At 44.9% G+C, this 14,110-nt stretch overlaps 1 protein-coding gene across 1 annotated transcript in view; it reads right to left on the reverse strand.

Annotated features, from left to right (window-relative positions):
• Positions 1-14,110, reverse strand: part of GSTM4 (glutathione S-transferase mu 4) — a 238,714-nt gene that overhangs the window by 1,462 nt on the left and 223,142 nt on the right. The window contains exon 7 of the mRNA XM_082247306.1: positions 10,150-10,260. Within this exon, the coding sequence (XP_082103432.1) occupies positions 10,150-10,260 (111 nt within the window). The remainder of the gene's footprint in view (positions 1-10,149; positions 10,261-14,110) is intronic.

Below are 14,110 nucleotides of genomic sequence, written 5' to 3' on the forward strand. Positions count from 1 at the left end.
TCCCTTACTTCTTGCAATACAGAAGAGGGCGCTATCATTCTGGGATCATCTACAAAAAAGCAGTCCTGACTCGTACCACCATAAGGCCCTACAGACCAATAAGAACCAGTCCAAGCCTAGAGGTCTGCAACAACTCATCAGCGCCTTGTCTATCCCAACCTCCCAACAGTCTGGCCTGACAAAATCACAAATAAAAAACATAACAAATTATTCCGAAGAAAAATATGTTGAAGAATGGAGAAATGAAATAACAAACTCAAAGAAACTAACTGTTTGTAGTCTCTCTGCAGTGACTGGTAAACTGGCCCCATACCTGGAGGTGCTACAAGAACCCAAAGACAGACAGACCCTTAGCCTGTACAGACTGAGCGCCCACAGCCTGGAAATGGAATTAGGACGGCACAGACAAACCTACAAGCCCAGGGAGAGCAGATTGTGCCAGCAGGGATCCTGGAGAACGAGGACCACTTCCTGCTACAGTGCCCTAAGTACTCATCAGTGAGGGACACTCACTTCCAGAGACTCTCCACTTTCATCCCAGACTTCAATTCCCTAGAAGAGAAGAGGAAACTCCAAATCCTACTGGGAGAAGAGGAGCCAATGGTGAGAATAGCTGCACAATATGTGACAGCGTGTCACAGACTGAGAGGGACATGAAAAACGGAGGACTTAAAAATCCTTTACATAGACTCACCCCCCATTCCCCTTTATATTACCCATTACCCCCCCCCCCCAAACCAAACTGCTTTGGCAATGCTAAAATGTATTTGGTCATGCCAATAAAGCTTATTTGAATTTGAGAAAGGAGAGAGAGAGAAAGGAGAGAGAGAGAAAGGAGAGAGAGAGAAAGAGGGGGGAGAGAGAGAGAGAGCAGAGAGAGAGAGAGAGCAGAGAGAGAGCAGAGAGAGAGAGAGCAGAGAGAGCAGAGAGAGAGAGAGCAGAGAGAGCGAGAGCGCGAGAGAGAGAGCGCGAGAGAGAGAGCGCGAGAGAGAGCGCGAGAGAGAGCGCGAGAGAGAGAGAGAGAGGGGGGAGAGAGAGAGAGAGCGAGAGAGAGAGAGAGAGAGAGAGAGAGAGAGAGAGAGAGAGCGAGAGCGAGAGCGAGAGAAAGAGGGGAGAGAGAGAGAAAGGGGGGAGAGAGAGAGAAAGAGGGGAGAGAGAGAGAGAAAGAGGGGAGAGAGAGAGAGAAAGAGGGGAGAGAGAGAGAAAGGGGGGAGAGAGAGAGAGAAAGGGGGGAGAGAGAGAAAGGGGGGAGAGAGAGAGAAAGGGGGGAGAGAGAGAAAGAGGGGAGAGAGAGAGAGAGAGAGAAAGGGGGGAGAGAGAGAAAGAGGGGAGAGAGAGAGAGAGAGAGAGAGAAAGGGGGGAGAGAGAGAAAGGGGGGAGAGAGAGAGAAAGAGGGGAGAGAGAAAGAGGGGAGAGAGAGAGAGAGAGAGAGAGAGAAAGAGGGGAGAGAGAGAGAGAGAGAGAGAGAGAAAGAGGGAGAGAGAGAGAGAGAGAGAGAGAGAAAGAGGAGAGAGAGAGAGAGAAAGAGGAGAGAGAGAGAGAGAGAGAGAGGAGAGAGAGAGAAAGAGGAGAGAGAGAGAGAGAGAGAGAGAGAGAGAGAGAGAGAGAGAGAGAGAGAGAGAACGCGAGAGAGAGCGCAGGAGGAGGAGGAGGAGAGAGCGAGCGCAGGAGGAGGAGGAGAGAGCGAGAGGCGCAGGAGGAGAGAGAGAGAGAGAGAGGCGCAGGAGGAGAGAGAGAGAGAGAGCGAGAGGCGCAGGAGGAGAGAGAGAGAGAGAGAGAGAGCGAGAGGCGCAGGAGGAGAGAGCGAGCGCAGGAGGAGAGAGCGAGCGCAGGAGGAGAGAGCGAGAGGCGCAGGAGGAGGAGGAGAGAGAGGCGCAGGAGGAGGAGGAGAGAGCGAGCGCAGGAGGAGGAGAGAGCGAGCGCAGGAGAGAGAGAGAGAGAGAGCGAGCGCAGGAGAGAGAGAGAGAGCGAGCGCAGGAGAGAGAGAGAGAGCGAGCGCAGGAGAGAGAGAGAGATCGAGCGCAGGAGGTGAGAGAGAGCAGGAGGAGAGAGAGAGAGAGCGCGAGGCGCAGGAGGAGAGAGAGAGAGAGAGAGAGAGAGCGAGCGCAGGAGGAGAGAGAGCAGGAGGGGAGAGAGAGCGAGAGCAGGAGGGGGAGAGAGAGCGAGAGCAGGAGGGGGAGAGAGAGCGAGAGCAGGAGGGGGAGAGAGAGCGAGAGCAGGAGGGGGAGAGAGAGCGAGAGCAGGAGGGGGAGAGAGAGCGAGAGAGAGAGAGAGAGCGCGAGAGAGTATATATATATATATATATATATATTTTTTTTTTTATTATAACATGGTAATAGCAGAAAAGGGTAATAGTGTGAAAAAATGTTGCAAAAAAAACAGATAAAAATAAAAACAAGAGAGAAAGGGTGAGAAGACAGATCACATCACCTGGTGCTGATCTCATAGACAGAGGAGTGAAGGGAATAATACAAGGTCTAGAAATTAGTAGAGCTAGGTGTGTGATCCAACTTGGTAAATTGGCACTGACTGAACTTGCATAGAAATTTAACAAAGTATTAAAAGTGTATAAGCTGTAACACAAAAGTGACAGCAAAATAACGTGATATAGAGTATATTAGTATATAGGAAAAAAAAAAATATATATATATATATATATATATATATATATATATATATATATGTTTTCTTTTTTTTTTACATATATGTATGTAAAAATATATAATCCAGTCAAAAAACAGAAAGAAACTATGATATATACACTGTATAATTGATGGGTGAACAGAAAGTGATGATAAAGTGAGAATGGTGCCCTAAAGGTAAGGAGACCAAAGGATGCAAGGGAAAAAGTAAAGACCTTGAAAGAAGTTGAGGATGACACCATGATGTGCCAAGGAAACAAATGTGCATTCCTCACCCGAAAATCCATAACAAATGCAGGCAAATCCTGTCCCCAACGCCATGTGATGATGTGAAGGGCAGTTAGATGCCAACTGGCATGTGTCCGTCCAAAAGGGGATGGCCAGCTCACGCTGGCAACCACAACCAAAGATGGAATCACCGCCTGCACGTGTGGACGGGGGTGGGAAAACAACACAGAAAAAGAACTTAATTTCCAACAAGGCTAAAACTTTAGCCAACCAGAGAATATAGAGCTCAACCGGGAACAACATGAGCTCACCTGGACAAACACCCTCAAAGTCTCTTTCAAACAGCAGCCTGCAAAACCTTGTGGCCAAAAGAAGCGTCAGAGGATGCCAACACATATACTTTATACAATTTTGGAAACGTGTGCACAGACGACCAAATTGCTGCCTTGCAAACTTTTATCACTGATGCCCGATGGCGAAAAGCCCAAGAATCACTCAGCGCCTTAGTAGAATGCGCCTTTACAGGGAAAGGTGGAACCTGACCTTTCAGTGAATAAGCCCGAACCACCGTCTGCCTGATCCACCTAGAACTGGACGCAGAAGACGCAGCCAATCCCTTTCGAGGTCCTTCTGTAAGGACAAAAAGAGAAATCCGATTTCCTGAAAGATTAAGTAGCCGCCAGGTAAACCATAATTGCCCGAACCACAACCAAAAGAATGCAAAGCAATTGCCTTGCTTGGGCTTAGGACATAAAGGAGGCAGCACAATGTCTTAATTTAGATGGAAATCAGTAATCACCTTCGGAAGAAACGACTGACTAGGTCGAAGTACCACTTTATCTCTGTGGACCACCAAATAAGGTGAACAGCAGGAAAGCACCACCAATTCTGCTACTCTGCGAACAGGAGTAACAGCCACCAAAATGGCAACCTTCTGAGGCAAGATAAGCACCCTAATGTTTTCAAAAGGAGGTTTTTGAAGAACAGACAACACCAAATTCAGATCCCACTGAGGTAACGGGGATCGCTTCTGAGGGGCCATAGGACAGACCCCTTGGATAAAAGTGTGAATCAACGCATACCAGTCATAAGGATGGTACCAGGGCTGATTTTGAGAAATGAATGGTCCAGCCCAACTCTTGCAGAGTCCTTACAGCGATTGCCAAATCCTCCAACAGAGCCGAATGAGAATCTGCTCTTAACAGGAGATCATCCAGGTACCCCAGGACCACAATCCCCCTCTGACCTAGAAGTGCCAATATGGGAGCCAACACTTTTGTGAAGACGAGAGGCGAGACCAAAAGGTAACGCCACAAATTAAAAGTCCTCCTCTCCCACAGCGAAGCAAAGAAAACACTGGTGTTCTGCGTAGCTAGGGATGTGTAGATATGCGTCCTTGATCTCGATAGAGGCCAACAGATCTCCCTGATTTAGGGACACCCAAAAACATCACACAATGGTTCGATAAAGAGGTACAGCTGACTCATGCCTAATTCCATCTAGACAAGGTTTTTATTAAACCTTGTCTAGATGGTTTAATATAAACACAGCGAACCTTAATCAGCCTGGAGGACAAGACTGCCGCCACCAAGGCTAAAACAAAAAACGGAATTTTTGTAAAATTTTACCTGTAAAATTCCTTTCTCTGAGTCCTCCGACAGTCGCTGCCTCCTCTAAGTCATCACTATTGGGTATTGACTTCCGCTCCGCAGGAGTAGCTAGGCATAAGACTTAGTCAAAAGAACAAAGGCATTTGCATATACACACCCATGGGGGCTGTCCCACTGGTCAATACCCCCCTGCAGTGACCACTCCCAACTCAGTTTGGTAGCATAGCAGTAGGTAATAAGAAAACAATCCCAAAAGAGGGGCGAGGGCGGCGACTGTCGGAGGACTCAGAGAAAGGAATTTTACAGGTAAGATTTTACAAACATTCAGTTTTCTTACGTCCTCCGACAGTCGCCGCCTCCTCTAAGTCATCACTATTGGGATGTCCCAAAGCAGTGTAGACATGAGGGGTGGGAGACGCAACTATAGAAAAGGCAACGCAGTACCCACATCAGAGAAAGGAACCTTACCAGCACAGTAAGATAACCTTCTGGGCAACAGAAAAAAAACAAGGGTCAACAGGAGCAACAGCCCAGGAAAGCAAATACCAACAGCCAGGGACCCACAAAAAAACACAAGGGTCCTTCATGGCACTGCCGCACTGAGAACTTTGCGGCCAAAGGAGGCATCAGCTGATGCCAGAACATCTACCTTATAGAATTTGGAAAAGGTGTGCACCGACGACCAAGTCGCAGCCTTGCACACCTGGGCCACCGAGGCACGATGCAATAGGCCCAGGACGCACTCAAAGATCTGGTAGAGTGCGCCTTAACAGGGAAGGGTGGAACCCGTTCCTTCAAAGCATAAGCCTGTTCAATGGTCCAACTGATCCATTTGGCAATCGTCGCTGCAGATGCAGCCATGCCCTTCCGAGGTCCCTCAGGAAGGACAAAGAGTGAATCCGTCTTCCGAAAGGACTCCGTAGACAGGTAAACCCTGATCGACCTTCGTACAAAGCGAAGGTAGGACAATGTCCTCATTAAGGTGGAACTCAGAGACCACCTTAGGAAGAAAAGAGGAATGTGGACGCAAGACCACCTTATCCTTGTGAATAAGGAGAGGAGTGTAAGTAAGGAGAGCGGCAAGACAACGCCGCCAGTTCCGATACTCTGCGAGCCGAAGTGATCGCCACTAAAAAGGCAACCTTCTTAGACAGCAGAGGCAACGATATCTCCTGGATGTTTTCAAAGGGAGCACGCTGTAACACGGACAGAACCAAGTTCAAGTCCCATGGAGGTAAAGGCTCCTTCCTGGGAGGAGCCAAATGTCGCACACCTTGAATGAAGGTGCGAATTAAAGAATGAGACGCCACAGAGCGTTGGAAAAGAACAGCCAGTGCAGACACCTGGCCCTTTATTGTGGCCAGCGCCACCTGCTGGTCCACTCCAGACTTGGAGGAAAGCCAACACTCTCGACACCGAGTAAGAGCGAGGGGAGAACCCCCTGGACTCACACCAGGCGAAATAAGCTTTCCAGGTACGGTAATAGATTTTACCAGATGAGGTTTTCCTAGCCTTGATCTCAGGACCTGGGTCTCAACAGCCAGGCCGTTAAAGCCAGCGACTGTAAAGCAGGATGGAAGATCGGTCCCTGAGACAGTAGATCTTCCCGCATCGGCAGCCGCCACGGAGGCGCCACTGCCAGGTGAACAACGTCAGCATACCAGGACCGGCGTGGCCAGTCCGGCGCCACCAGAATCACCAGGTGCGGTTCTGAGGCTAACCTGCGGAGGAACCTGGATAACAACTGAATCGGAGGAAAGGCGTACATCAGACGATACTGATGCCAAGGGGCCACCAACGCATCCGAGGCATCTGCCAGAGGATCGCGCGTTCTTGCCACGAACCTTTCCACCTTTTGGTTTAGTCGAGACGCAAACAGATCCACGAACAATAGGCATCTATAGGTCCCTAGCCAAGGACCCACCCAGGACAATCCACCCCCCCTCAAATGAGCGCCATAACGGCTGCATTATTAACCCCCCCCCAGGTAAAACCTGCTAGGGGTAGGGGAATGCCAAGGGGTACACCAGATTAGACCTCCAAGGTGCCAGGGAACCGAGGGAGCCCCTAAGGTCCAACCATTCCAGGGAGGGGCCCACCCCGCGACCGCCAAGGGTGTTTGGGGAGACAATTGTACTCACCATACCAGGGTAATAGGTGGGCGCCACGCCGAAACAAATCACCTCCCACCCGGGATGGGGGTGCTGTCAGCCAAGGGGAAGCTGCAAATCAGGGTGTTCCAGGTCAATGCGTCCCAGCGAGACGGTCCACTCGCAGGCTCATCCCCATCAATTGGGGCACTGTCGTGGCGAGGCTTACTTCTGGACTATAACCTGCTCACGCTCGCTGGCCAGGCTGGGAGACCTTAATGATCTAGATTATCCAGTGCAAAACTGCATCCGGCTGTTGCTTGTAGGTCCTCTAGATCTTGGTCCTCAGGAACAAACTAGTTAAAAAGATTTAAAAAAATAAACTTCCCTTAAAAAAATAAACTTTCCCTGTTACAGCTAAGACCGAAGTCCCAGCAGGGAGCTAGGTCCTATTCCTAACACTAGGCAGAACAAAACTGTTTGATAAGAGTGAGGGGTTATGCCTGCAGGGAAAACCCCACATAGGAGTGGTTACGTTTTTTTCCTGCCTAGTGCCTATTCCTAGGAGGAGGAGCATAACCCTACGAGTCATGAAGATAAGGAGCTGCGTCTGTCGATGAGTGATAGAGAAACGGCAGCAGGTGCTCCGGCCTGATGGAGTCAAAATTTGAAATATTTGGCTGTAGCAAAAAAGCAGTTTGTTTGTGAAGGGCCGTAGAATGATACAATGAGTATCTGCAGGTATCCATGAAGCATGGTGGAGGTTCCTTACACAATTGGGGTTGCATTTCTGCAAATGGAGTTTGAGATTTGGTCAGGATCAATGGTGTCCCTATGGTTGAGAAATACAGGCAGATACTTCTCTATTATGCCATACCATCAGGGAGGCTTGTGATTGGCCCCAAATTTATTCTGAAGCAGGACAACGAACCCAAACATGCAACCAATGTCATTAAGAACTATCTTGAGTGTAAAGAAAAACAAGGAGTCATTGAAGTGATGGTTAGGCCCCACAGAGCCCTGACTTCATAATTGAGTCTGTCTGAGAATACATGGAGAGAGAAAGATTTGAGGCAGCCTAAATCCTCAGAACATCTGTGGTTGGCGCTCCAAGATGTTTAGAACAACCTACCTGCTGAGTTCCTTCAAAAACTGTGTGCAAGTGTTATCTAGAAGAATTAATCATGGATTTCTCTTCTGCTTCATTTACTTATTCATTAAATTTCTAAAAACATTGATAAACTTAACACTTCTATTTCTGAAAGCATTCCTAACTTAGAGCATTTTTTTCATACTTTGTCTAAGGTGCCAGCGACGTTGCCACCAGTTGCATCTGTATTTATCTCCAGGCTCGAGTAATTTCAGAGTGGAATTCTATTTTAGCGGTTTTTCACTTATAAAATCATGTTGATGTGCTATAAATTGTACAGTATAGACAGCTGAGGGCTTCTACTAGGATGAACACAACAGAAAGGTTCAAACAATGCAGGACATATATCCCCTACAACCACGAAATCCAATAAATCAGTATTTTTGTAATAAACCTTTATAATGTGAAAAGCAACTGTGATTCAATATTTAGTATATCCACGTACACAACCAGCATTAAATCACAAATATGTGCTACAAATAATATAATACACAATGTAGAAAAGTTCAGTCTTTCTGTATATCCGTGCTCCATTCACCATCACTTGTTCATGGCACCTGCCCTGAATGGGAGGATAAGCCAGGGGTTATCAAACATTTTTTGTACATTTCAGAACACGTGTGCTGTGAATAATATACCTGGTAAAAAGGCAGTGGATTAATTTCCAAGGACATTTTTTGTGATTGAAACACAGTTACACAGAAAGATTGTGGACTTTGCAACATTGTAAATTTGTAGCAAATTATATACTTTAGAGGTGAAAGTTTTACGAGCTGAAAAACCCTCAGGTGTGAACAGGGCCAAAAGTTTCAAAACGCCCAACAAGCAAAATCCTATTCATTTCGATGGCCCCTGTTCACATATGAGAGTTTTGTTGCCTGAAGCTCAAAAAAGTACATGAGCATCTTTTTTGGCAGATTACAAGCGTTTTTGTTAGATGTCAATGCCTGTCTCCAAACACCTGCAAAAAAACGCCTGAAAAATGCCTGGAAATAGCCCAAAAAAACACCTGAAAACGATACGCCCAAAAAAACACCTGAAAACGATACGCCCAGGTGTGAATGGAGCCTTAGTGTCAGTTGTGTATGTTGGTATAAAGGATGCAAGAGGTTTGTGAATTAAAACTGGAGCACCAACCAAAACGCTTTCTAGTTTTATTTAGCATAGGGGTGGTTTAGAACATCAAGCTTCTATTACGGTCTGTGTCCCTTTTAGGATAATTTCTCCAATGAGTAGAAATCCATCCTTCGGAAGCGACACCATAACTAATGTACAGTAAAATTTTAGACTTCCACTTACTTTCTGACAGAAGTGAGGAAAACCTCTTCCCCCAAAAGGGGCAAAATACAGGGTAATAAAAGCCTGGTTTGACCATTTTCCCCACACTACATAAAACTTTAAAAAAAATAATTTTTTGTTGAGTTCCACTAAAATCATTTTAAAGTAGTACTTTTAATACTAAGGCTCTTTCACACTATGTGTCCGTCAAACGGACTCCGTTTATCTCAGCGGGGGATCGATCCGCCGATCCCCCGCTGAGCAGGAGGAGGACGGCTGTTCTCCACACTGTGTTCCCCATACATCTCTATGGGGGAATCGGATGGGAATTTCTCATCCGATCCCATCCGCTGGACAGATGGAAATTAGGGTTTCCATCTGTCCAGATTTGACGGATCAGATGTCAGCGGACATGTCTCTGCTGACATCCGATGCCCCATAGGGATGCATGGGGGGAACATTCAGATCCGCCAAAAAAACGGACAGGGGGATCTGAACGGTCCCCACCTGTGTAAAAGAGCCCTTAAAGTGGAAGCTTAGTCAAAATCTAACTGGCTATACCTTCTTCCACCCCTATTCTAATCCCATTCTACTTAACCCTGTAAAAGGAAAAAAAAAAATCTGTATACTTACCTATTATAAGGGGATGGCGCTCCGGTCCCATGATCGTCGCTCCGGTCCCATGATCAGCTGTTAGTGGCGGCTCAGTATAAAGGAGGGGCAGCTGACAACTGATGCCCCACAGTAAGCCCAAGGGTCTCGTCATCTCCCAGGCATTTGAAGCAGCTGTCGGTGATCTCTCCTCTGCACTGAAGCTGCCACTAGAGAGATAAGGTGACCAGACCAGGACGGCTTCAGAATAGGCAAGTAAACAGATTGTTTCTTTACAGGGTTAGGTAGAATAAGCTTAGAATGGGGTTGTGAGCTGGTTTGGCATTAGCTAGATTTTGACTAAACTTCCACTTTAAAATTGATTGGGGATATCTTGCAGATTTTAATAGCAAACACAACGGGGACTTGTACCTTCAGATCTTTTATCGATTTCAGCGCTTGAGGTTATACTCTCCCATAGATGCCAGTGATGTACCACAAACTGGAGGCCAACAAGTGGTCCAGTTAACACAAAGCTAGAAAATCTAGATCAGTCTCACCTCAAACCGAGATAGGAAGTTCTGCAAGTTAGAAAATGTTTGCAGGCAGTTGGGGTCCAACATCCTGTGTTGATCTAGGACATCATACATCAGAAAGTCCGCAAATGTGAGCTTGGGAGGAAAAAAAAAAGAAAAAAGATTATATTATATACACACACACACTATATATATATATATATATATATATATATATATATATATACATATATATATATATATATACATACACACACACACACACACACACACTATATATATATATACATACACACACACACACACACACACACATTATATATTATATATATATATACATACATACACACATCCAAAGAACGCAATACCTACTGTATAGGCTAGGTAAGTCGCGCTAATAAGTGATGTTGGCAAATATCCGCATAAATGTCAAATCATATAAATGTCCAATAAACGTCCAATGATCAAAGGCTGTCCCAAGTAACAGGAGTAATCCGAAATCCTCAATAGAAATGTAAACCATCAGATAAGTGATCTCCTTACCAGACAAGGAAAGGGAATTCGCCCTGAGATACCAGGTGAAGTGGGTCCAGCAGTCTCAAATTCGGAGATTAATGTGGTCTCTCCCGATGTTATATCAGATACATGTGAAGAAAAATTGCATATCCGTAGCGTAATACTGTATGTTTATATCAAAAACACCCGGATAGTGAGCCTCCACCAATTATGATGAAAAGGGACAGCCACCACACCAGTATAGATACTACAGGATGGTAAATAGTGAGTGAATGGGGCAGCCAGATAACCACCAAAGGAATAGGAAACCACCACCAATATCACTGACTCTTACCAGAATCAAATCTCAGCACGCAAAAACAATCTCAGAAATGACTTCTGTGTGTGCCATAACTCAAAGGAGTAAGTGCAGCCGTGTGGAAAGACAGCCAAGGTCAGATGGAGCCCAACACCAAAATCACTGCCGCTTACCAGATTAAGTTAAGTGACAAGCCAAACAGTCTCTGTGAGTCCTCTGGATGTCCCAATGTCGATTGCTCCAAGTTCAGCCAAACCAAAGAGGAGACAGAAGGCAATCGATAGTGTAAAACCCAACAATATTTATTCACGATAAAGAGAGCAACTCACATAAAATTGCAGGTAGGGAGCGTGGATAGGATGCGAGCCGCCGGCCGGTCACTTATCTGATAGTTTACATTCCTATTGAGGATTTCGGATTACTCCTGTTACTTGGGACAGCCTTTGATCATTGGACGTTTATTGGACATTTATATGATTTGACATTTATGCGGATATTTGCCAACATCACTTATTAGCGCGACTTACCTAGCCTATATGTTTTGATTGATTGTCACAATTTAAGTTGCTGCTGGATCGCATTAGTTAGCGCAGTTATTTTCCTTTATTTACAATACCTAATGTGAAGCATGGGGGTGGAAGCATCATGCTTTGGAGTTGTTTTTCTGCAAAGGGACCAGGACGACTGATACGTGCAAAGGAAAGAATGAATGGGGCCATGTATCTTGAGATTTTGAGTGAAAACCTCCTTCCATCAGCAAGGGCATTGAAGCTGAAATGTGGCTGGGCCTTTCAGCAGGACAATGATCCTAAACACACCGCCCGGGTAACGAATGATTGGCTTCGTAAGAAGCATTTCAAGGTTCTGGAGTGGCCTAGCCAGTCTCCAGATCTCAACCCCATAGAAAACCTTGGAGGGAGTTGAAAGTCCATGTTGCCCAGCGACAGCCCCAAAACATCACTGCTCTAGAGGAGATCTGCATGGAGGAATGGGCCAAAATACCAGCAACAGTGTGTGAAAACCTTGTGAAGACGTACAGAAAATGTTTGACCTCTGTCATTGCCAACAAAGGGTATATAACAAAGTATTGAGATGAACTTTAGTTATTGACCAAATACCGTATTTATCGGCGTATAACACGCACCGGGGTATAGCACGCACCTCATTTTAAGAAGGAAATTTCAGGAAAAAAACTTAAAATTTCAAATAAAGAACTTTAAAGCAAAATAAGGGTAGCTCAGAACTTTTTTTTATTAATATTATTAACACTTAAAAAGGTAAATAACGTAAAATGACAGTAAAAGCAACTGTTTGAACTTGGATATTATATGTTTTTACAAAAGTTTACTCAGAAATCGCTGCTATCTGGGAAACCAAGAAACGCTTCATCTTCACTGCTATCTTCAATATCTTCGAACTGAACACTGCTGCTTTCACTGCTACTGTCTTCATAAATCAGCTCGTCTTCTTCACCATCCAAAGCATTGCTTATGCCACATTTCTTAAAAGATTTGATAATATCTTCTTTAACTGCGTCCCACGAAGTCTTTATCCACTGACACACTTTTGAAATGCCAGGTCTTTTCATTCTCCCAGAACTCGTACTTTCATGTTGGCTTTCATCACACATGTATTTATTCCATTCTTCACGCATGAAGGCTTTGAAGGGCTTGTTAATGGAAACATCCAATGGCTGCAATTGTGATGCAAGTCCTCCTGGAATGACTGCTACTTCTGTTTTGCACATTTGAAATTCTTTGTTGGTTCTGTAAGATGAGATCTGAATGAGTCCAGTACTAACAAGGATGGCTTCTTTAACAAAGCACCTGGGCGCTTCTCCCACACATTTCTGATCCAAAGCCTCATGCCTTCTTCGTCCATCCAACCTTTGGGATGACCATGCACCTGTATGCCACTTGAAATCTTCTCCTTAGGAAAAGTTTTCCTTTTAAAAATGACCAATGGTGGCAGCTTGTTTCCATCTGCAGTGACAGCAAGGACCACAGTATAACGTTTTTTTTCATGCCCTGAAGTTTTAATTGTTACTGTCTTGGCACCTTTTGCTTCAACAGTTTTATTTGAAGGAACATCAAAAGTGAGTGGTACTTCGTCCATGTTGCCGATTTGACCAATTTCAAAATTTTGTCTCTACCCTGGTTTGATAATAAATTTATGAAAATGTATTTTCTCTTCATAATCTTCTGGCATACGCTGGGCAATCCTGGTTCTTGTTTGCTCCTGAAGCTCATGCCTCTTCATAAATCTTTGACACCATGATGCTGTCCCTTTGAAATCTTGTATTTGCAACTCTTTGCTGATTTTCACTGCTTGAATTATGATCATTTTTGTTGATAATGCAATGCCCGCTTTTCTATGATTAAGTACAAATTCCTTCACCCGTTCTTCTAATGTTTGCAATTTTTGCAGCGGTATTGCTAAATGGCAGCTTGTTTCCATCTGCAGTGACAGCAAGGACCACAGTATAACGTTTTTTTTCATGCCCTGAAGTTTTAATTGTTACTGTCTTGGCACCTTTTGCTTCAACAGTTTTATTTGAAGGAACATCAAAAGTGAGTGGTACTTCGTCCATGTTGCCGATTTGACCAATTTCAAAATTTTGTCTCTACCCTTGTTTGATAATAAATTTATGAAAATGTATTTTCTCTTCATAATCTTCTGGCATACGCTGGGCAATCCTGGTTCTTGTTTGCATCCGAAGCTCATGCCTCTTCATAAATCTTTGACACCATGATGCTGTCCCTTTGAAATCTTGTATTTGCAACTCTTTGCTGATTTTCACTGCTTGAATTATGATCATTTTTGTTGATAATGCAATGCCCGCTTTTCTATGATTAAGTACAAATTCCTTCACCCGTTCTTCTAATGTTTGCAATTTTTGCAGCGGTATTGCTAAATGGCCTTTTGTTTTTGATAAGGTCTTGAGTTTTTCTTCCATTTTTCGCCACTCTCGTATTGTGCATTCTGTTGGTGGGCTCTCCAAAATGCCTTGCTGCAGCCCTATTTCCATGTTGCTTGGCATATTCCACAACCTTTAACTTGAAAGCAGCTGTATATGCTGCACGCTTTTGCTTTGATTCCATTAGGGATACCGTAGTAGGGAAATACCGTAACTACCGTAATTAATGCACGTATGATAGTGCAGAGTTCAGC

This window comes from Pelophylax lessonae, assembly GCF_965119305.1.
Source record: "Pelophylax lessonae genome assembly, chromosome: 2".
Lineage (NCBI taxonomy): Eukaryota > Metazoa > Chordata > Amphibia > Anura > Ranidae > Pelophylax > Pelophylax lessonae.